This window comes from Hyperolius riggenbachi, chromosome 3 (assembly GCF_040937935.1).
Source record: "Hyperolius riggenbachi isolate aHypRig1 chromosome 3, aHypRig1.pri, whole genome shotgun sequence".
In the NCBI taxonomy this organism is placed as follows: domain Eukaryota; kingdom Metazoa; phylum Chordata; class Amphibia; order Anura; family Hyperoliidae; genus Hyperolius; species Hyperolius riggenbachi.
Window position 1 is genome coordinate 457609807 of NC_090648.1, and position 22626 is coordinate 457632432.

Consider the following 22626-nt stretch of genomic DNA (forward strand, 5'->3'; position numbering starts at 1 on the left):
TGCTAGCGTAAAGATCCTGCAGGGAAGGTAAGCTACAGCCTTGTGTTGAAAGACATCCATGGCTATGTGTATATCTGATTGCCATCTGGAGTCGGGTAAGATTTTTTCCCTTTTGTGGCTATTTGGACCATGCCTTGTAGGGGTTTTTCGTCTTCCTCTGGATCAACGGGAATATGTGAGGGAGCAGGCTGGTGTTGTACAGAATGCCGCTGCCAGACTGTTAACAAGCCAACCCCGCCATTGCCACATAACACCAACCCCTCGCTCACTCCACTGGCTACCCATAAAACCCACTCCTGCTTCCCTACTGCAATGTCCTCTATACAGGCCTTTCAAATAAAGACCTACACCGCCTGCAGCTAGTACAGAATACCACTGCAAGACTGTTAACAATCCCCCCCCATTGCCATATAACACCACTCCTTTGCTACACTGGCTACCCATAAAATGGAGAATCGAACATTGGCTTGCTAATATTCAAATCTACATGACCTAGGCCCCGGATACCTGAAGGATTTGTTGCAACTGTGTCACGCCTCCCACAACCTCAGATCAAAAGGATGCAATAACTTGACCACCCCCAGAGTTCAACTAAAAACCTTTGGAGCCAGAGTTTTCTGTCATGCTGCCCCTACCCTTTGGAATCCCTTGCCAAACGTATTCAATACAGCTCCAACCCTGGACACATTTAAATCAACTGAAAATCCACCTATCTAGCCTGGCATTTATAATCACATAACTTCTCCACCTGTACACATCTCTAGGTACTGATCTGAGACAAGCTTATGCACTTTGGGTTCTACGGGAGAAAAGCGCTTTACAAATGTTTCATTGTTGCTGTTGAACAGTATAGAATGCCATTATTTAGCGATTTGATATAATTTAAAATGTACCCAAGGGGACGTGTGACATGATGAAACAAACATGTGTGTGTACAGTGTGTATACAGTGGCTGGATAGTGTAATGGTTAAGGGCTCTGCCTCTGACACAGGAGACCTGGATTCAAATCTCGGCTCTGCCTGTTCAGTAAGCCAGCACCTATTTCAGTAAGGTGTTTCTTGGACAAGTCTCCTTAACACTGCTACTACCTACTGAGTGCGCTCTAGTGGCTGCCTCGCAAGCGCTTTGAGTCCGACAGGAGAAAGGCGCTATACAAATACTGCAATTATTATTTTTAGTACAGTACACAACATACAAATAACCAGGCTGTTTTACTTGTTGTATTTTGCAGCCTGAAAAAGTTCATTTTTAGGCACAGCTTCAGTCTTTTCCATACCTTGTCAGGAATATTGTAAACCACACTGATAAGCAGATTACAGCTATAAACGTTTTCCTGGCAGAATACAACTTCTGAGAGCAAGGGAAGATAGAAAAAGGTCAAGAGCTCATGTATTTTAACTCTGGGACACTTAATAGACTTCCGCTGAGCATAGACAGCAAATCATTCAATCTATTTTGCAAATGTTTAAAATTAAAATAAAACCATGGGATGTCTAAAAAAGTCATTTTTAGGAGTAGGAGGATAAATACAATTGTCTATCTCATCAGTTTATTTTCACCTCAGGGTCACTTTAAGGCAGGGGTGTCAAACTCAAATACAAAGTGGGCCAAAGCTGAACAATGGGACAGAGCCGTGGGCCAACCTCAATGTCTACTGGCCTCCTTCCTCCCTTGTAAAGTTCCCTGGTGTCTAATGGCCACCTTCCTCCTGTATACAGTTCCCTTGTGTCTTGTGGTCCTCCTCCCTTCCCTATACAGTTCCATGGTGTCTAGTGACCCCCCACCCTCCCCTATACAGTTCCCTGGTGTTTAGTGCTGTCCCCCTACCTCCCCATATGACTTTTCTGGTGATCTAGGGCTTCACCTCCAATATAGCTTCCCTGGTAGTCTAGAGAGGGCCAAACATAATGCAAAGTGGGGAAACCACTTGGGGGCCAAAATGAATGGTCCTGAGGGCCAGATTTGGCCCACGAGCCGGAGTTTGACATGGATGCTTTAAAGCATTCAGAAAACAGAACTGGCGTAGAGTATATTTTGTTGCATCTAACACAACTATTGTACAATTCCACCATTCCCAGCACAGCACTTTGGCTGTCTATACTGTTTTTAAAGTTTCTTTTTTCAAAGAAGAGAATTTAAGTCAAGCATCACACGGTCTTGCGGTTGATATAATGTCTCCCAGGCATGCTGCATATGTCAGAGAAGAAACCTCTGGTACTTCTGACAGCAGACAGAAATTATTGGAAATAACAATACAACAGAGACTTCTACATTTATCAGACCACGAATTGTCAAAACCTGAAAACTCCGTCCTTTGAGGGTTCTGACATTTCTCCTAACTGCTAAACTGGCTCTTATATAATTATTCCAGATAGGGAGGGAGGAACGTGTCCACGGACCGTAAATGCATATTATTCAAGGATAAGGGTGAATACATTAATGACACTGATAATTTGATAATGAACTCAGAGAGAATGAATACCATTATAATGCTGATAATTTGATAATGAAGTGAAAAAGTATCTGCTTCTCACCATCATTAGAGCGGAATGGCATAACAAATGAAGAAAGAAACTATTAAATGATTTAGCTGATTGATAAAGAGATTTGATAAAAGTTTAGTGTTGTGCTAATGCTAGAAAACTTTATGTCAAGCAAACCTCTGCACCAAGTATGCCCCAATTTTTTATTTTTTTTTCAATTTGTACACCTGTTAATTTGAGCACCAGTTGAGACCAGTATTGACCATTTTTGGGCACCAGTTGAGTTTAGTTTTGCTGAAGAATGGTCGAAGTGTCGGGGCTCTTAAGATTTTTGGCGGCAGGTGAGTGGGTGAGGTTACTACCACAGAATGTGACGGGGGGAGGGGGGGGGGTGTTTCGCACAGCCGTGGGGAAGCATGACTGGCTGCAAATGGAAGATATGCCTGGAGAGACAGTGGAGGAAAGGAGGGCCCAGGAGGACGGTGATAGAGCCCATGGCCTACATGATTCTGGAGGAAGTCCCAAGTAAATATAAAAGCTGCTAGATTAAATTAGAGATGGCACAAACAATTCGCCAGCAGACAGTTCCCGGCGAACTTAGGCTGTTTGCGTATAATGTAATTAAAAAAAATAAAATTCGCGTTTTCCATTAAAGTCAATGCCTGCCAACTTTAGCGGTTAATAGCAAAGCCCCCTGTAATGATCTGCTCAGCTGTCTGCACGGGCAGACAGCTGTTTGACTATTCTTTAGGTCGGAATGCTACAGGTCTCTGGAAAAGAGACCTGTCTTTCTTCGCTTTGCAAGTTTCAGAGTTGCTCTGCTGAGGAATTTGCATATACTTGTCATGCAAATTGCGAAGCTGCCTCTTTTGATGGCTTGATGTATAAATACCTTTTGCTCCCAGAATCCCTGGCTGGTCATGATGGTTTGTTCCTGCAAAACTCTTGGAGTATCAGCCTTGCTATCGTTTGCTAAAGATTACCTTAGAGTAATTCCTTGGTACTGCACTAGGCATCCCTTCTAGTGCAGTCAGGTTGTATTATCTGTATTGCCTTGTTCTGTCTCTCTGTCTCGATTGTCTTGTCGCCAGCGGTGGTCGACAGGAAATCGTTCTGTTTGTCTGGGAGTGTAGGCCAGAGCTGCGGTTGCTACTGGCTGCTCCATCTGTCTGGATTGCATTAGCTCTAGTGGTAGTGGCAGTGCTTCTTTCTGTATTCTGCCTTAGGGGTGCTAACCAGAGCAGCGGTTGCTACTGGTAGCCGCATCTGTTTGTCTGTCTGGATCGCATCCGCTCTAGCGGTAGAAGCGGTGGTTCCTTCTGTGTTCTGCCTTAGGGGTGCTAGCCAGAGCAGCGGTTGCTACTGGTAGCCCCATCTGTCTGTCTTGTCTGCTATGAACGCTTGCTGTAGGCTCGGTGAGGTAACTGTTTAGCAAGCGTTCGCGTTCTCTATTTCGTGTTTGTGGTTTATTGGTTAGTTAGGATGGCACGCTTATCACTGGGCGCCTAATGCGCGGTGATCGTGTTTAAACGCGTTCACTGTTGTGAATGAGTTCGGTGTTCGCGTTTAGCTAGCGTTTGTTATTTTCCTTGATGTTCTGATTGTTCTTGCTTGCTGTGCCTTTTGCTACTCTCGTGTTCTGTCCTGCTCAGTCTTGTGTCTGTTGGCAATCGCCTGTCTTGCGAATGCGTTAGTACTTTGTTTCTACGGATGTGTGTTCCCCGTTGCTGGGTGGCGACTAGATTGGTGGACACACATTCGTTCTGTTTCTGTGCTCTTTCTCTACACTTGTGCTCTGTTTATTCGGTCTTGTGTCACTTTTGGCAATCGCCACTCTTGCGATTGCGTTCCCACTTCGGTTCTGTTGTTGTGTGTTCACCGTCGCTGGGTGGCGACTAGATTAGTGGACACACATACATTCTGTCTCTGTGTTCTCTCTCTTTAAGGGCTATCTTGCCCTGCATTGCTGCAACTCGTACAATTCCCATCTGGCATATGTGGCCGTGCAGAGGCTGTGCTCGTCTGCACTCCACAGCTCCATCTGCCGGTGGGAATCTCCCTCTACAGGTGCATAGCACCATAGCTGGGTTCTCTCAAATTACACGCTTGTGGAGGATTTCCGCAGTGTCAGCGCGTCCTGTGCGCTGATTAGACCAATGGGGATCCTTGAAGCCAAATTCAAAGATGCTTTAGCTCTAGCTATACTTAGTATAGCTAGAACTGCGTGGGGAGCGGCTGTGTGTGGCGACAGGTGCGCAGTGATCCTCAATCAAGGAAAGAAGGTTGCAAGATAGAGGATATTGGCGTGGGATCATTTTTTTTAAAGGTACAGGTAAGTATTTCTGGTTAATTGAGAATATTAGGGACTTCCATGTTGTTGTATTTTTATTTTACTTAACCTTTTGAGAAAATGGGTAAGGGGTACTATACCCATTTCTCCTAAGAAGGGGCTGGCATCTGGGGGTCCCCTTCTTAAAGGGTAGTACCAGATGCCACCATGACCCACCCAGGCCGTCGCCGACCCCCACCTCCTCCTGGGTCACCGGAGGTGGGGAAGAGACCATTGTCCAAGGATTGAATTTTTTTTCCTTTTCTTCCCACTGCTCTCCTTAACATACTCTGCAAATTTGGTGTTTCTAGCACATAAGGGGCTTGATTCACAAAGCGGTGCTAACTGTTAGCACGCCTGTGAAAACCCCCTTAGCACGTCTAAACAAGCTTTTCGCGCATAAAACTTTACGCGCGCAAAACTTTATGCGCGTAAAACTTTACGCGCGTACTGCACAGAGCACAGGGCGCTCCGCGCGAAGTGCCCATTAAAGCCTATGGGACTTAGCGCGCGTAAAACTTTGCGCGCGCAAAGTTAGCGCACGATCTGATTGAGAAATCCGGTGCTAACCTACTTAGCACCCTGGTTAGCACGTCTAAACACTTTAGACGTGCTAAGTAGGTTAGCACCGCTTTGTGAATCAAGCCCAAGGAGGCTTGGCTACTAACCGCTAAAGGTGGCTGCTGTTCACCTGCCATTTAAGTCTATGGAGCCCGTTGCGAACAGCCGGTTTGTGAACATTTGCGGTAAATTTGCATTCTCAAACTGAAAATTTGATGTTCGCTACTAGATTAAATGTCTCAGGCTTTCTTTAAAGGGCTTACACATTATAAAAAAAGCACTTTTTAGTTTCATAAGTTTTTATTAGTTTGAAGTGCAATTATAAAAAAGTGCATAAAAAAAATCAAACATCAGCCATTATGTACAACGAAGGGCACAAAGCTTGGAACAGTTTAGCACAGTAGCTAATAAATACATTTGGTACTGCTACTTTCGTGGGATTTTTGTCACTCTTTCCCCTTTATTGACTATCCCTGCATTTCACCCTTCTTCTACCTAACCTCGAACCCTAACTTCCCCCTAAAGTAACTTCCTTCTCCTAATGTTAAGTCCCTCCTGATGCCCCCAACATCAGTACCTTCATAATGCCTAAACCTAACCACCCCTCCAACATACAGTCCTGTCTTACATCTGACCTTAAAGTGGACCTGAAATCTTGCACAGGACAGAAGGAAAACAAAGAGAAATGCACCCTGTATGCATTTAGAGTGTTTAGCCTGTCTAATTCCCCTCATCTGTGTCTAATCACAACTGTAATTTGATCTCTTCAGCTGTGTAAGCTCAAAGAATGTCTTCTGCCGCAACAGAGCTGCTAGTTTGTAAACACAGGATGTTAACCCTATGTCCTCTTCCATGAAAGCAGGCAGTAAAAACAATGCATATTTATTGCAGGATTTGTATCAGCTGTAAGAATTTTTTTTCTTTTAGGGTCCGTTCACACTTAAAACCGCAAAACGTCGGCGATTACCGCAAGAGTTTTGCGGGAGTGATTTCTCAGCGATTAACACGGAAAAAAAAAATCACTGGACACTGCAGCGGTTTTGGAGCGATCGCGATTAGCGATGCTATGCATGCTAATCACGATCGCTAATCGCGAATCACTGGCAAACCACTGCATGTAACACGTTTCCAGTTAACGCTAACCGCAAACGCGGCAGTGAGAACACTGCCATAGTGTTACATGTGCTAGCGGTTTTTAAAAACCGCTAGCGGTTTGCCTTGAGTGGGAATTGCGTGATTCCTGCTCAAGTGAGAATGGACCCTTAATGTTATTATGCTGTTGCTTATCTTTCAGTGCAGAGAGGAAGTTCTGCGTATTAACTTCCTAACTGTAATTGATACTTGTAACTCCCCCTCAACCCGACCCCTAACCGCAACACTCCTTACATAGTGACTTACCATAAGTTCTCACCCTAAGCTAGACTCACCTTCTATTATCTTAGTTTCCGGTTATCTCATCTAGGTTTTGGCACTTTTGGGTTGGCTTCAGCTAAACAATAGCCAAAAGCCATCACCCAAATCAAACACCTGGCACCCAAAGTAGCATATAGCTGTTAATGTACATTAAGTTAATAGCAGTGCCCAAATTATCAGCTAGGGCTAGGCTATTTGCCTGCTTTGCTTTGCCATGAAGAGACTTCTTAAACGGTAACTAACGCACTGATAATGATAGCAAAACCTGCCATGTCATCACAACCACTATGGGTGAGCTTCTAACATTTTTAAAAACAGAACCAGTTCTAAGACATTGGCCTGACAGAGGTTCACACATACTTTATATGTCCAGACTTCATTTTTTTCTGGAGTTATTGTAAGAACACCGTGTATGGGAGCAACCCACATCATTACACATCACCACTGTAATGCATAATGTAACTGGTGACAGGTGTATTGGTGAAATATGGTGAGATGTCAAAATGTGCATAGAAGAAAATTGAGGTCACCTTTAGCACTAAGACAAATAGCATGCCTTATCAGAGTTGACAGACCTTATCAGAATTAACATGCTTTATCAGAGTTGGGACACCTTATCAGAGTTAACATGCCTTATCAGCATTAACGCGCCTTATCAGAGTAGCATAGCGAGTGCTGCAAACTTCTGCCTGCTAATTGGCAATGACGAGAGCTCCACTCAGGGTCGGACTGGGACACTGGGGGCCCACCAAAGAAATTTCAACCTGGGGCCCACACATCCCATGATTGCGGTGAAAAAGGGGCGTGACCATGCACCGGAAGTTGGGCGTGGTCATGATGTATTATTGACAGGGCCAAATGTACATGATCTTAGCAGCATTGTAATTCAGAGACACTGCTGCCCAGCAAAACTTTGCATAGAGTCCCCTCCTTCAATATAAAGTAATGTCCTACTTTGCAGAGGTTGCGACCGCAGAGGTTGCGACCGCAGAGGTTGCGACCACATCGGGCCCTTGGGGCAAAGGGGCCCCTGAGGGCCCTCCCTCAACTACAGTATTACCTCTCTATTGGTCTAGTGGTCATAATAGTAACTTCTATAGATACTTTGAACAGTGGTAATCATTAACAAGCTATTTCCCATCTCCTTCTTGCACCTCTGACACTGTAGTTGCCATTGGCAGGTTTTGGTGCGTCGTATCAATTGTTATGTATAGAGTGCTTGGGGGGCCCCATTGTAAAATTTGCATCAAGGCCTACAGCTCCTTAGCTACGCCATTGGTCTCAGCATGAGTGATTACAGCACTGAGAAGAGAATTTTTGTGCTGCAGGCAGCAATTGGAGCTCTGTCAGACAAGGAGGGGGGCCCACCAGAGACCTGGAGGTTGGGCCCACCGAGGGAAAAAACTGTACTACTGTGGCCCAGTCCGACCCTGGCTCCACTCGTCCTGCCCTGAGCCCCTGCTGGTCCAATTACTTTAAAGGACATTATTTCTGCACTTTGTTTGGCCCAGTAGGCTGCCTGTCTCTTGACAGGAAACTTGACAGGCAGCCTATTGGGCCAATCAAAGTGCGGGGATAATGTCCTTTAAAGTGATTGGACCCGCAGGGGCTCAGGGCAGGACGAGTGGAGCTCTTGCCATTGCCAATTAGCAGGCATAAGTTCGTAGCGCTCGCTATGCTACTCTGATAAGGCATATTAACGCTGATAAGGAATGGTAACTCTGATAAGGTGCGTTAACTCTGATAAGGTGCGTTCCTTCTGGTGAGGCTTGTTAACTCTGATCAAGGGGCCGTCCACTATAGGGAGTCCTGGTGTAGGTTGTTCTCTTCTAAACAAGATAAGCAATAGTGGGAACCAGTACAGGCCCAGATTTACATCACAAGAGCCTATAGGCACAGATGTCCTGGCACCCCAGAATTCACCCTCCATGAACCTACAAACACCCAGCGAACCGCACTGCAAGTGTGCTGGCTGACCCAGCTATCACTTCTCCCTTACTTCCCTTGCCTGTCATAGGTATCTACAGGTGCCCCCAAGTAATAGGTAGCCAGCGCTATCCTCAGTATTGAGTAGCTAGAAGTGCCCCCAAGTATTAGGTAGCTAGAGGAAACTCAGTATTAAGTAGCTAGAGGTGCCCCTGACTGAAGGAAGATCTTGTCAGTGGAATGCCGAGAGCTGGGTGAGTAACCTCTCATTTACACTCTGTTTGGTACTCTGCATAGGGAAGGAGGGAGGGAGGCACTAGGGTAGGAGACTTTCCACCTTTCCATCATCAGCACCTGTAGGCACATGCCTACAGTGCCTCATGGTAAATGCATCTCTGAACCAGTATTTTGCTCTCCAGGGAAAATAAACTGAGATATGGAATCCTAGCCACAAGCAAGAGGCATCCTAAATGTTAAAACAATTAAAAGTATGAAATTTGGGGTAAAAGCATCTCCCGAATGAAAAAAAAAATGTACACATGTGCAGACCAGATTTTATCCACAACCTGTTCCTCAAAGGGAAAAAAAACACAAGACCCGCTCTACACAACTAGACTGTGCAAGAGATATGCGAACCTCCACTTTCCACTCATATGTATGGAATCCAAACAGAAACAGCCTGTGGGCAGATAAGTGATATTACTCCTAATGAAAACAGGTATTTCAAGCTATGTGTGTAGTGCAGATTCTGGGTAAGAAGAGCTTACCCGGAAATTTGCATTCATTTTCGAGCAACGCAAGGCTGCACAATCTTTTTAACTGCATTACTGTTTTCTGTACTGCCATAAAGAATGTACAAATTGTACATGTTTAGTGAATACCAAAATACTGTTTAATAACCGCATATGGTGTTTAAATGGAACCTTAAAGGGACACTATGGCGAAAAATTTGGAAATGTAAAATATGTACAGACATATACAAATAAGAAGTACATTTTTCCAGAGTAAAATGAGCCATAAATTACTTTTCTCCTATGTTGCTGTCACTTACAGTAGGTAGTAGAAATCTGACAGAAGCGAAGGTTTTGGACTAGTGTATCTCTTCATGGGGGATTCTCAGGGATTTATTTATTTTCAAAAGCACTTAGTGAATGGCAGTTGCTCTGTCCAACTGCCAGAAAACTGTGTAGCGAGCAGGGAAGCTGGCCAGCATCATTGTTTAAATCCTTTTTAGGGAATATCTTATACAGAATAAAAGCCTTGCTGAGAATCCCCTATGAAGAGATGGACTAGTCCAAAACCTGTTGCTTCTGTCAGATTTCTACTACTTTCTGTAAGTGACAGCAACATAGGAGAAAAGTAATTTATGGCTCATTTTATTCTGGAAAAAAACATGCCTTTAAGTGACGTGACATAATGAGACAGCTATATATATATGTACAGTGCATTGCACACAAATATGCCGTAATGCTTTTCTTCTTTCTCTGCCGGAAAGAGTTAATATTCTGCTATGCAACTGACAGTTTTTCCCCAGTCGGAGTACTTATAAAGAATTACAGCCATAAAATATTTTTCTCTACAAGCCCAGTTCTCTTCCAGGAGAGGATAGATAAAAAAAGGTCAATAGTTCATATATTTGAGCCACAGAGACAGACTGCTTCATTCAGCTGAGACAAAACAATAAATCTTTTTTTTTTTTTTAAAGAAAAAAAAGTTCCCATGAAGGGTACTCACCTCGGGAGGGGAAAGCCTCAGGGTCCCAATGAGGCTTCCCCCATCCCTGTAGCTGCAGGCAGTTCATTGCTGGTTCCCCCGAAGTGTACCGGAATCCTCCCTCGACAAGCCTGACAAGTGCTGATTTATTTACGTTTCCTGCCTCCAGCGGGGGCGCTGTTGTGTCTCTCCGCACGGAGATAGGCGAAAATAGCCGATCTCCATCGATTCCTCTCTACTGCGCAGGCGCAGGAGACTTGCGCCTGCGCAGTAGAGCGGCCCGTCAGTGAACGGCTATTTCCGCCTATCTCCGAGGCAGAGAGCCGATACTGCGCCTGTGCTGGAGCCGGAAAGGTAAATATTTACATCCCTGCTGTTCGGGAAACTTTATCTCCACCGCCGTAGGACCGAGGAGGACGGGGGGAGCCTCAATAGGATCCAGAGGCTTCCTACACCGCAGGTGAATACCCCCCCAGGGGAGGTTTTTCTCAATACAGGTTTTCTTTAAAGTTTTTAAACATAAAATAAAACTGTGGGATATCTAAAAGTCATCATTAATATTGGGAGGATAGATACAATTGTTTATCTCATAACTTCCTTTTCATTTCAGTGTCACTTTAAAGTGGCGAATTATGCAAGAAAATAAGAATAACTGAAGAAGAAGATATCTAGTGGAATTACATTAAATCCATCCAGACGTCTTGAGTAATGTATGTGACAGTTCTTTACTCATCCAAGCCACATCATATTTAGAGAGTACTCAGGAAGCCCAGCTGAAGTTAATTTATGTCCGCAAGGTACACCAGAACCTGCGTAAAGGAGCGCATTCATAGAGGCAGAGAATGACTAAGCTTTTACCTAGGAAAGACACTTGAAAAGAAGAGGTGTCTGGAATTCCAGAAACAATTACAGCCTCTGTATTGTTTCATATTCTCAGGAAACCTCAGCGACAACCAGACGAGACATAAGCACAAGGCAGACCTATAGCTGGCAGAGGCCTGCCATTTCAGTGCTTGAATAGCAATTTGCTGCATGCCAGGCATGAAGGAGCCTTCAGCTTATTTAGGACTTTTTTTTTAGTGCTTAAAGCGAGCCCGAGCTGAAAATAAACTGATGAGATAAACAATTATATTTATCCTCCTACTCCTAAAAATGACTTTTTTTTAGACATCCCAGGATTTTAACATTTAGAAAGTAGATTGAATATTTTGTTGTCTCTGCTCAGTTGCAGTCTATTAAGTGTCCCTAAATGAAAATACATGAACTATATTGACCCTTTCTCTCTCCCTCTGCTCTCAGAAATATGTAGAAAAAATGTATGCTGTCAGGAAAACTTTTATGACTGTAATTTGCTTATCAGCGATGTTTACTATATTCCTGACAAGACAGAAGATATCACCTCCAGCCTTAAAAATTAACTCTTTCAGGCAGCAAAATAAAACAAGTAAAACCACCTGGTTATTTATATGTTTAGTACTGTACATACACATATTTATCTCATCATGTCGCTTCGGGTACACTTTAAAGTCGGATAAAACTCTAACATAACATTCAATACTACTTTTTTTTTACCCCTACATATACTTTATTTGCTGTTGTGCACAAGTAATATTGTCTTTTTACAAAATACAAGTTCCTAAAGTACAGATTATCTGCCCTGAAAGCTACAATTGCATTTTTTCATACCTGCTGTAATTATATATTAAAATCTTCTAGTGATCATTTCTCAACTGTGTGCATGCTTGAAGTAGAGACAGCTCATTTTCAGCATAGCTAGGAATGTAGCTGTAATGCTGGGGGGGTCATACTTTCTGACCACCCAGCACAACAAGGCTAAGAGCTGGATAATGGAAGAGGTTACACAGGCTGCCCAGAGAAACTGCAGCTCTGGGCTTCCGCTGATATCGCTACAAATAAAACACAATGGCAGCGCTGTGCGATGTTGCGCTGCCTTAGCTCGCACTGTGCTGCTCTAGCGATACCAAGCTTTCAGACAGATACAAGACAGGACTATAGATTGGAGTGTAACTAGTAGCAACCACAGCTCACAGTCACGTCCACAGAAGCAGAGCAAGCAGGCTAACAACAGTCACCAGCAAGCATCCACCAAGGCAAGACTACAGGATAGAACGTAACTAATAGCAACTGCAGCCTATAGTTACGTTCCCAGAAACTAGAGTAGCAGGAATACTACAGTCACCAAGGTGGTGATGGCAGAATCCAAGCTATCTGGATAATGGACTTCACTGATCCACCGCGAATGCAGCGAACGTCCATCAAGCATGGAACTAGGCAATACACAATAATAAGGAAAATAACAAATGGCTGAACTAATTGATACATATATATTAGCAAGTCTGCATGTATATTTATCAGAAACTAGCTAAAGCACAAGTAATAAGGTTGCATAAAACTACAATAACAGAACTATACAGAGTAACAAGGTGCCCAGTAGATCAGCGTAGTGACCACTATGACGGGAGGGGTATAAAATGGGAGGCAGACTTTTATCCTGGCATCAGCCAATGGACGCAGGAATGCAAATCTCCACACAGCTGAATGGTAATCACTCAATCCTGAGCTGGCTTGATTACCATTTGCTAGCTGGCTGTGAATGCAAAGGACCCCCATAAGAAATACATGCAGAATTATGTAACAACATGCATGCAGGAAACCCAGGGCTATCTGGCCACAGCTCAGCTGCCACAAGCAATTGGTGGAATGATGACAGCATCCTGAGCTGCCCAGAACTGTAGAGCGATTGCAAATGACAATGAGACCCATTGCAGATGCACAACCGAATGCAAGCGGGTAAGCCAGAACTGTCCGTTTGCAGCTCCACTGCAATGGACAGAATATGCCACAGTAGGGATCCTTACAGTACCCCCCTCCTTCAAAGGTGGATTCCATTGCTTCTGGATGTAACGCATTTTCCTCAATAAAAAAATATTAAGTACCAAAAAAAAAGGACGATTCCAGACGCCTATAGAAACTGGCATAATTCTCTTGAACCACCCAAACCAGAAAATTAGATGTAGAAAGTCCAGCAAACTGATCTGACTGATAACTCATCGGAACCAGAACCTTCAGAACCATGCCCATCAGCACTACAAGCCCCAGTGTGATACCCATCAGAACTGATTTTCAGGAAAAAGCCCCCTGAAACTCTCTGAGCGATACCCACCACCTTCCAGGGACTGTCCAAAAATGCCAAACCTTTTAATGCAATGACCACCGGAACTGTTCTTTCCAACACAGTACCCAGTGTCGAACCAATGCAAGGCACCAGGACATACCTCCTGCATGGTAATAGATGGAAAACATTTGCAACAATTATGCAGGTCCCACGAATGTTCAAAGGAATATTGTCAAATGTTTAAAGGAAACACAAAGTGAATCTAAACTGATGAGATAAACAATTATATCTATCCTCCTTCTCCTAAAAATCCTTACACTGTTAATGGCAGAGGCCTCAGACCTGGTACAGTCGATCATTGGGTGACTGGGGTTCAAATTCACTAAACGGGGTGGAGCCACAAACAGCCAATCTGATTTATTTGCTGGAGAACTGAATATAACTTAATTTATAAGTTTTTTTATATTATTTTAGAAATTATTTAGCCAGTATTTGCCTGGTGTAAAATCTCTCTTCACCTTAATTTACATTCTTAAATTTATCTCAGGTGGGAACATCTTTAGTGCTGGCAAGATACATCACTGCGGAATGTTTTTGTTGTGTGTTGTGTGCAAAAACAATACCTGGGCCCATATGCAATTCACTTTTTCCCCTGAGTTTTCTCCTAGGAGATTATTTTTCATCTTTAAATGAAAATAACTTTCTGACACTTTTCAAATAAAAAGTACCAAAAAGTAAATGAAAAGCACTATCATAATTATTGTGAGCCATTTCTTGCTTTCAGATGGCTTAAAATGCATTTTATTGACAAATTTAAAAATATCATCGGAAAAAACTCAGCATAAAAAAGAGAATTGCATATGGCCCCTGGGCCCACTTTTTCTCCTTAGTTTTCTCCTAGGTGATATTTTTTCATCTTCTCTTAAAAATATCTTTTCAGCATTTTGCAATTAAAAAAGTAGCAAAAGTAGTAGAAAAAAAGTACTATCAAAATAATTTTGTCCAGCTTCCTGCTTGCTGGGGATATAAAAGGCAGTTTATTTACAAGGCCCCAGGGCCCATATGCAATTAAATTTTTACCTCAGTTTTCTCCTAGGTGATATTCTCACAACTCATCAAAAAAAGTGTCTTTTAACCACTTCGCATCCAGACCTTGTTTTCCCCTTATTGACCAGAGCAGTTTTGACACTTTGGCGGTGTCCCTTTTTAATCAGCAATAACTTCATCTGTACTCGTGCCACTTAAGTTATCTATATATCATTTTTTTCAAGACAAACTAAGCTTTCATTGGGGGTATTTGGTACAAAGTAAAATGTTCCTCTCTATGCATTTTAATGGGAAAAAATTGGGAAAATTTTTAAAAAATGCATTGTTTCTCAATTTTGACCAATTCCTGTTTGGAAATAAAAAGTGAGATTGACATAAAAACTGTGCCGCCAGTTAAAGTCGCCCCAGTATAGATATCCAGATGTGTCCCCAGTATCACCGCCTCCCCCAGTATAGTCAGATGTGTCCCCAATATCAGCCCCCCTAGCATAGCCACATGTGTCCCCTGCGTTTGACAGCCCCAGAATAGATTGACAGACGCACCCCCAGGAATAGTGCCCATCTTTATAGCCATATGTGTCCCCGGATCATGATTAACCCTATTATGGCCAGATGTACCCCCAGGATTAGTGCTGCCCCCCCCCCCCCATTATAGCCAAATGTGCCCCCAGTATATGATAACTCCCCCCCCCCCCGTTGCCCAGATGCACCAAATTAGTAACCCCCCCTCCCCTTAGTCAATTAGATGCCCCCAACAAATATCTAAACCCCCCCTTTTATTTGCTACCCCCCACCCCCCAGGATCGATAGCCAGATGCCCCCCCCCCCATGAGGCAGCCCCCTCCGTGCAGAAATCCTAAAAAAAATCATCCAGAAAGCAGCCTCACTCACCTACCTCGTTCCTGCGACGATCCTGAAGCCTGATCCTCTGTTCTCCGCTCTGCAGTCAGCCGCATATTGCTGGTAACCCGGGTCCCGGCTTGATGACGTCATCAAGCCGGGACCCGGGTCACCGGCAATACGCGGCTGAATGCAGAGCGGTGATCGGAGGATCAGACTTCAGGAGCGTCGCAGGAACCAGGTAGGTGAGTGTGGCTGCTTGCTGAATGATTTTTTTTAACTCTTTGTGCGCCGAGGGGGACAGATGAAGGATCGCTGCAGTTCACTACTGCAGCGATCATTCATGGGAGGGGGGTGGACTAATTGGCCAAAAGGGAACATGTTCCCTTCCACCAATTAGTATTGCAGCTGACAGTGCCGGAGGGTGCGCTCTGAAGCGCACCCGACCGTGCACAGCAGGGCTGCAGCCAGGTCAGTATATCTACGTCGCTGTGGCTTGGAGGATGCCACAACTGACGTAGATATACTGTAGCGGTGGGGAAAGTGGTTAAACTACTAGCAAGCAAGAAAATACAATTTTGACAGTACTTTTTCACCTACGTTATGGTACTTTTCAGTTGCAAAGTGCAGAAAAGTTATTTTAAAAAGGGGATGAAAAATGATCTGCTAGGAGAAAACTTAGAAGAAAAAGTGAATTGCATATGGCCCCAGGGGCCATATGCAATTCACTTTTTCACCTGAGTTTTCTCCTAGGAGCTAATTTTTCATCTTCGATTTATAACAACTTTTTAGGATTTTTCAATGGAAAAAGTACCAAAAAGTAGGTGAAAAAATATTATAAAATTTATTTTGAGTATTTGTTTGCTTGGTGGTTGTGTAAAAGGCATTTTATTTACAAGTTGTGAAAATATCACCTGGTAGAAAACTCAGGAGATAAAGTGAATTGCATATGGCCCCAGATGTCTTCCACACCTTCATGTGGTTCAAGCATTAGGGCCCCTATGCAATTAAAGTGAACCAGAGACGAAGCACCCTCGTGTATTTCACCATATATATCAGTGGGAAATTTAGAGAAAACGCCTAACCTGCTCTCTGTTTCATCCCTCACTGCCCAGCCTGCTTGTTATGAGCATTTGGTGAAATGCTGACAGATTACATCTATTTTTGGGGGACACACTACGGCAGAGCTCAAACTTCCCTGGCAGACATTTTACATCACTGCTAAGGTCATGTATATTTGGCCCCACCCATGACCACGCCCATGTTATGCTTGACCACACCCATTTTTTGGCACGCAGGGGTTTTAGGGTGAGTCCACTCACCTCCTTTCCCAGGACTAGACCCCTGGACAAGACTATATACTCTGTACAGCACTGCAGAAGATGTCAGCACTATATCTATATGTATAAAATCGTGTGTGTGTGTGTGTGTGTGTGTGTGTGTGTGTGTGTGTGTGTGTGTGTGTGTGTGTGTGTGTGTGTGTGTGTGTGTGTGTGTGTGTGTGTGTGTGTGTGTGTGTGTGTGTGTGTGTGTTATACAGATCCCTTACTACTTGGAAAGATATTTTCTGGGGGTTTCGTTTCCCCCCTGCACACCTGGGAAGAACCACAAACAGCTAATCAGATTTCGCCCATTCATGTCAATAGAAAAAATGAAAAAGGCTGCCATTCTCACCGTAATAAATCCAGAGTCCCCAAACTTGGCAGAGTTGGTCACTTGGTGACCGAGGTGAAAAATTAAGGGAAAGTGGGTGGAGCATAAACCAGACGATGAAATATCAGCAATTCATTTTCAATGGGAAAATGTAAACTGCAGACAATCTTACATTGTTAATAGCAGAGGCCTCAGACCTGGTACAGTCGGTAATTGGGTGATTGGGTTCAAATTCACTAAACCACAAACAGCCAATCTAATTTCTTTGCTGGATAAACTGCTTCCATTCACACGATTTGGAAGCCAGGAACCAAAAAGCTCACAAACGTGGTCATTGAGTGACTGCGTGTCAAGGTTACAAAATAGTGGGCGGAGCCAAAATAAATTTTACTGGGACAAATGTAAACTGCAGCCATTCTTACACTGTTAATGTCAGGGTTCTCACACTTTGCACAGTTGGTCACTGGGTAACTTGGATTAATATTCAGGAAAAATGGGTGGAGCCTACAAAAGCCAATCAGAATTCACCTATTGATTTTCAAAGGGAATATTTAAATTGCTGCCATTCTTGCACTGTAAATGGCAGAGGCCTCAAACCTGGTACAGTTGGTCATTGGGTGACTGGGGTTCAAATTCAGAAAAGGGGGTGGAGCCACAACAGCCAATCAGATTTGTTTCCTTTCAATGGGAAAAATACAAATTATTGATGCCAAGAACCCCAAAGCTCATAAACTTGGTCATTGAGTGACTTTGTGTCAAAGTTAGAAAATGTAGACAGAGCCAACAATAACCAAACACATACCCGGGATATGCCGGGTCATCAGCTGGTGGAAAATAGTAATACCATTATTAGAATATTGGTAACAGCACTTGACAGATGTTCTAACCATCAGCCTTACCCAACTCTCAAATTAACAGGTATACAAACTTTGAAAACCTTTTATCATGTTTGATGTATGTTGATGTATGCAGGCCCTTTTGTGTCCTGTAATGATCTTCAGCGTCAGAAAACTTGAGTCATTTAGAACTTGATGCAGTTAAGTCTGGCAAAGTTGCTGTACGAAGGGAGCTCACGGCAATTTTACCATTTTTAGTTCAAGGGGAACAATGGCTGTTAACCCTTAGCGCCACGTGCATTACCACGGTAATGCGTGCATTGATGTGGTAGCATGCATTACGCTGCACGCTACCATAGCAGCATGCACATTACCATTAGCATATGGCGCTAAGCGTTAATGTTCTGTGCTTCCCCTTCGATAGAAACGGCATAATGTCGGCAAATGTGACGTGCACTCCCCGGCACATTTGCCAGACTTTACTGCATCCGTCCCTTAGTGCCTTTGTTTATAGAATAAGTTAAACTTAAATACCCTGTGATCTTCATCCAGAATGCGATAAACATTGTTTTTAAAAACTCTCTTCTTGATGCCTCCCCGGTCTTTGCAGAGCGGAGGGACCTCCTTGACAAATGTTAAATTCTTATCCCCCTCCTTCAAGTCTCCATGAATTCTGCAGCTTAGAGGTATCAGAATATGCAGCCTGCCAGCCTCCGAAGATTTCAGTAAGTTGTTATTTTCTTCATTAAATGCTCTCACTGACTCCTTTAAAGCTGTAAAACACATGTGCAATATTAAGTAAGCTTGCAAAATCCAAAGAGCAGTCATAAGTAGACCACATTACTCAAATAAAGATGTTACTGTCACTTGTATTTACACTATATACAGGAAAAACAGGAAATAAAACCTATAAACAAAACCTTGCCACTAGATGTGCAATTAACTATAAGATAAGTTAAGAATTCTTTTTGCTGGGCGCAAACCTAACATTTGTCCCAAACAAACAGAAATGATTTTACAGGCACAAAATACAAATACCTTTTGATCAGTCCAGCACAAACATTCGGTTCCCAGAGCAGGATTTTTTGAATTTACCAAATTAACCTTTCTCACCTAAACACCTGTCTCAGAGAGAAAACCAAATCCTAGAGTCGATTTGCTAAAATGGCAATGTAGAGGAGAGAAATTTAAGACACACGAACACTTCATGCATCATTTTTCCAAACTATATACCTTTTGTAATGCTTCTGTCAGAGGAAAATAACCTTGAGTTGCCAGAACATATCTCTAACTAGGGTTTACTGGCCAGAATAGTGGGCTGACAGTTAGATCCGGTTATCCTGCCGGATACAGTATGTATTATAGGCGCAGTTAACCATGCTACTGTAAGCCTATTGAAATTAATGAAGATGGCTGAATTTTTCAGGTAATACAAATGTCTTTGACACATTACAGCTAAATAGAGACGGGCAGTGAGGTACAATTTTTCTGATGTGCAGACATATTTAATTCAATTTGTACACAGCTTGGAATAGGGTCAAGCCAAAAAAAAATATCACCTCATTGACCATCACCGCTGGAAAAGACAATACAGTGTTCCTGAAAGTATAAAGTGAGGCTCCGCCCCATTTTTCTTTATTTTAGCACCAGATAAACTGAAGAAGGGTTAATATCCCTGTAAGGTATTTACTGTATTCTTGTCCGAGTCCTATTTAGCAAGCATACTTACTGTATGTGTCATCAGAAAGATTTAGTCACATAGGGCCATATGCAATTAATTTTTTCACCTGAGTTATCTCCTAGGGGCTAATGTTCATCTTCTCTTTAAACTAAATTTTCAGCATTTTACAATTAAAAAAGGACCCAAAAGTTGGTGAAAAAGTACTATCAAATTTATTTTGAGTATTTTCTTGCTTGTTAGTGGCTTAAAAGACATTTTGTGACAAGTTGTGAAAATATCACTTAGGAGAAAACTTAGGTGAAAAAGGTGATTGCATATGGGCCATAGTCTTTGGTCACAGGTAAGAAGAAGTAAAGAGAATTTCTCTAACAAGGCTGCAGACAGCCAAACTGACAGATGATCTAATCGCATCTGACCTTTTCTCACTGAGGACACAACTAAAATGTTAAAACATGCTCATATTATATCTTGCCTGGACTATTGTAACATACAACTTTGTGGACCACAACTAACAGACTAGCACCACTCCAATCTGTACTGAACTCTGCTGCTCTTCTCATTCATCTTTCTTCTCGCTCTTCCTCTGCTGCCCCTCTCTGCCAAGCTCTACATTGGCTACCAGTTAACCAGAGGATCCAGTTCAAACTCCAACTTACAAAGTTCGCCACAATCTTTCACCTGTGTATATATCCTCACTAGTTTCCAGATACCAACCCAACCGCAATCTCAGATCTTCACATGACCTTATATTGATCCTCCTCTATAATTACCTCCTCGCATTCACGTATACAAGATTTTGCACGTACTTCACCCCTCCTCTTGAATCCCCTGCCACATGACTTACGTCAATCTCCAACTTTTGATATCTTTAACCGTGCCATCAAAACTCACTTTTTCCGTCAAGCATACACTCTACCTTAGGCCAGTTTACCTGTTGACCACTGGCCAAGTTGTACTTCTTACTAGATAACCTAAAACACACTTCCTCTAGGTGTGAATGTTGTATACTACCCCACCTCTTGTTCCTTTAGATTGTAAGCTCTTAAGGGCAGGGCTCTCTCAACCTTTTGTGTTTTGGATTTTGTTACACGTTTATTCATATTAATTCTGTCACAGTTATTTCCGACTCTGTACTTTGTACTGATTCTGTATTAAGTACCAACTCTGTATTTTGTATACTGGTCTACATCATTGTCTGTATTATTATGTACCCCATGTTTGTTTTTTACTTTGTACAGTGGCATGGAATATGTTGGCGCTTTATAAATTAATAATAATAATAATCTTTCCTTACCCAATACAACCCAATACAAGACTAATAAAAAAGACAAGGCTTTGACCAGACTTCTACTTGTGTGTTCTTCTATCTTATTTGTTTTTTTGTTTTCTTTTTTCTTCCCACCATTCTCCTGACATCTATGTGGCATTGGTGTGATCACATTTTGTACAGTATTATGATTTTCATTATGCTTTGTATATATATATATATATTTGCCTTCATTCATTGATTTATTGGTCACAATCTCTCTCCAGTCTGGGTCTGTGGGCGGAGCAGGGTCTCTGGAAGTCAGCGCGGTCAGTAGTGTGGCTCTTCAAGAGAGTTTGGCGTCTCAGCAGCTCCCGTGGGCTCACATGGACGGATTTAGCGTTGCCGGGCGAAGGGGACACTTGGCATACACTCTCCGATGCAGTCTCTGAACCAGCAAGTGGTTGACTCATGCAGAGTTAATCACTAAAGACATATCTGGGTTCCCATTGGCTGGCTGCAGTTAGATTTCCTGATTGGCTGTTGCCAGTATTTAAGTTAGGACAGTGCACTGGGTAATTGCCAATGATAGCTTTATGTTGCTAGAGCTAGCTGCTGGGCTTCCCTTGCTGTTGCCGCCTGTTACTTACCCAATACTTTGCCTGGATTTGCCTGTTTGACCACTCTCCTGTCTTATCCCTGTACCTGTCTGATCTTGTGTGTCTGACCTTTGGCTTGCTGACTATTGATTGTTCACAATTAGGATTGACTGTCATCTGATACATGTGTATGGCCCCTGGCTTCCTGACTATGAGATTGTATACAACAGTCATCTGTCATCTGCTACTTGCCTGTATCATAGCTTTGTGGGAATTTGTGGTACCATTGCCTTAACGCCTTCAATCCCTATACCTTGCGCATTAAGGCCTGGGTGTAACCGTAGTCGGGCAGACACACTTGTCTCCCGTTCAAGCGGGGATGCACCTTACAATTTATTAAGCTGAGCTGCTAAAGCAGCAGAGCTTAATGTGAGGGATGCGAGATGTGCGCACACTACGCGCAGTAGTCAAGTGACAGGCAGCCTATTGGGCCAATCAAAGTGCGGGGATCACGTCCTATGAAGCCACTGGACCCGACAGGGCTCGGAGCATCTGTTATGTGAATGGAGTGTGCGTAAGTTACCAGCGCACCCCACGCTGCACTACTGCGTGAAGTGTGCGCACAACTCGCGCTCTTTACAGTAAGCTGCGCTGCTTTAGCAGCCAAGCTTAATGAATCAACCCCATGGCGAGGATTGTGGAGGTAGATTGGGGCTTAGGGACTGCTATAAGGTGGTGGATCTACCAGTCCTTCCATTTACTCTGGGACAAATTTCCATCTTATATATTTTTTTAATTTTAAGATTTTTCATGACAGTGGTCCTTTAAGAGCAGCAGCAAGAGAGCGCCGTATAATGGATTTCTTATGCAAAACTGTTTAGTTTTGACAAACTGCTGTAAAAGACACGGGCCCATATGCAATTCACTTTTTCTCCTAGGTGACATTTTTACAACTTGTCATAAAATGCCTTTTAAACCACCAGCAAGCAAGAAAATGCTCACAATCATTTTGACAGTTTTTTTCTTCACCTACTTTTTGGTACTTTTTCATTTGTAGAGTGCTGAAACGTTATTCTAAATTGAAGATGAAAAATGATCTCCTAGGATAAAGCTCCAGGATAAACAGTTAATTGCAAATGGCCCATGGGGTCCTTATTCAATT

At 43.1% G+C, this 22626-nt stretch overlaps 1 protein-coding gene across 1 annotated transcript in view; it reads right to left on the reverse strand.

The window, feature by feature from the left end:
• The window catches only part of STING1 (stimulator of interferon response cGAMP interactor 1), a 48192-nt gene that overhangs the window by 11296 nt on the left and 14270 nt on the right, over positions 1-22626 (reverse strand). Inside the window, exon 5 of the mRNA XM_068273005.1 lies at positions 18473-18711. Coding sequence (XP_068129106.1) covers positions 18473-18711 — 239 coding nt within the window. The remainder of the gene's footprint in view (positions 1-18472; positions 18712-22626) is intronic.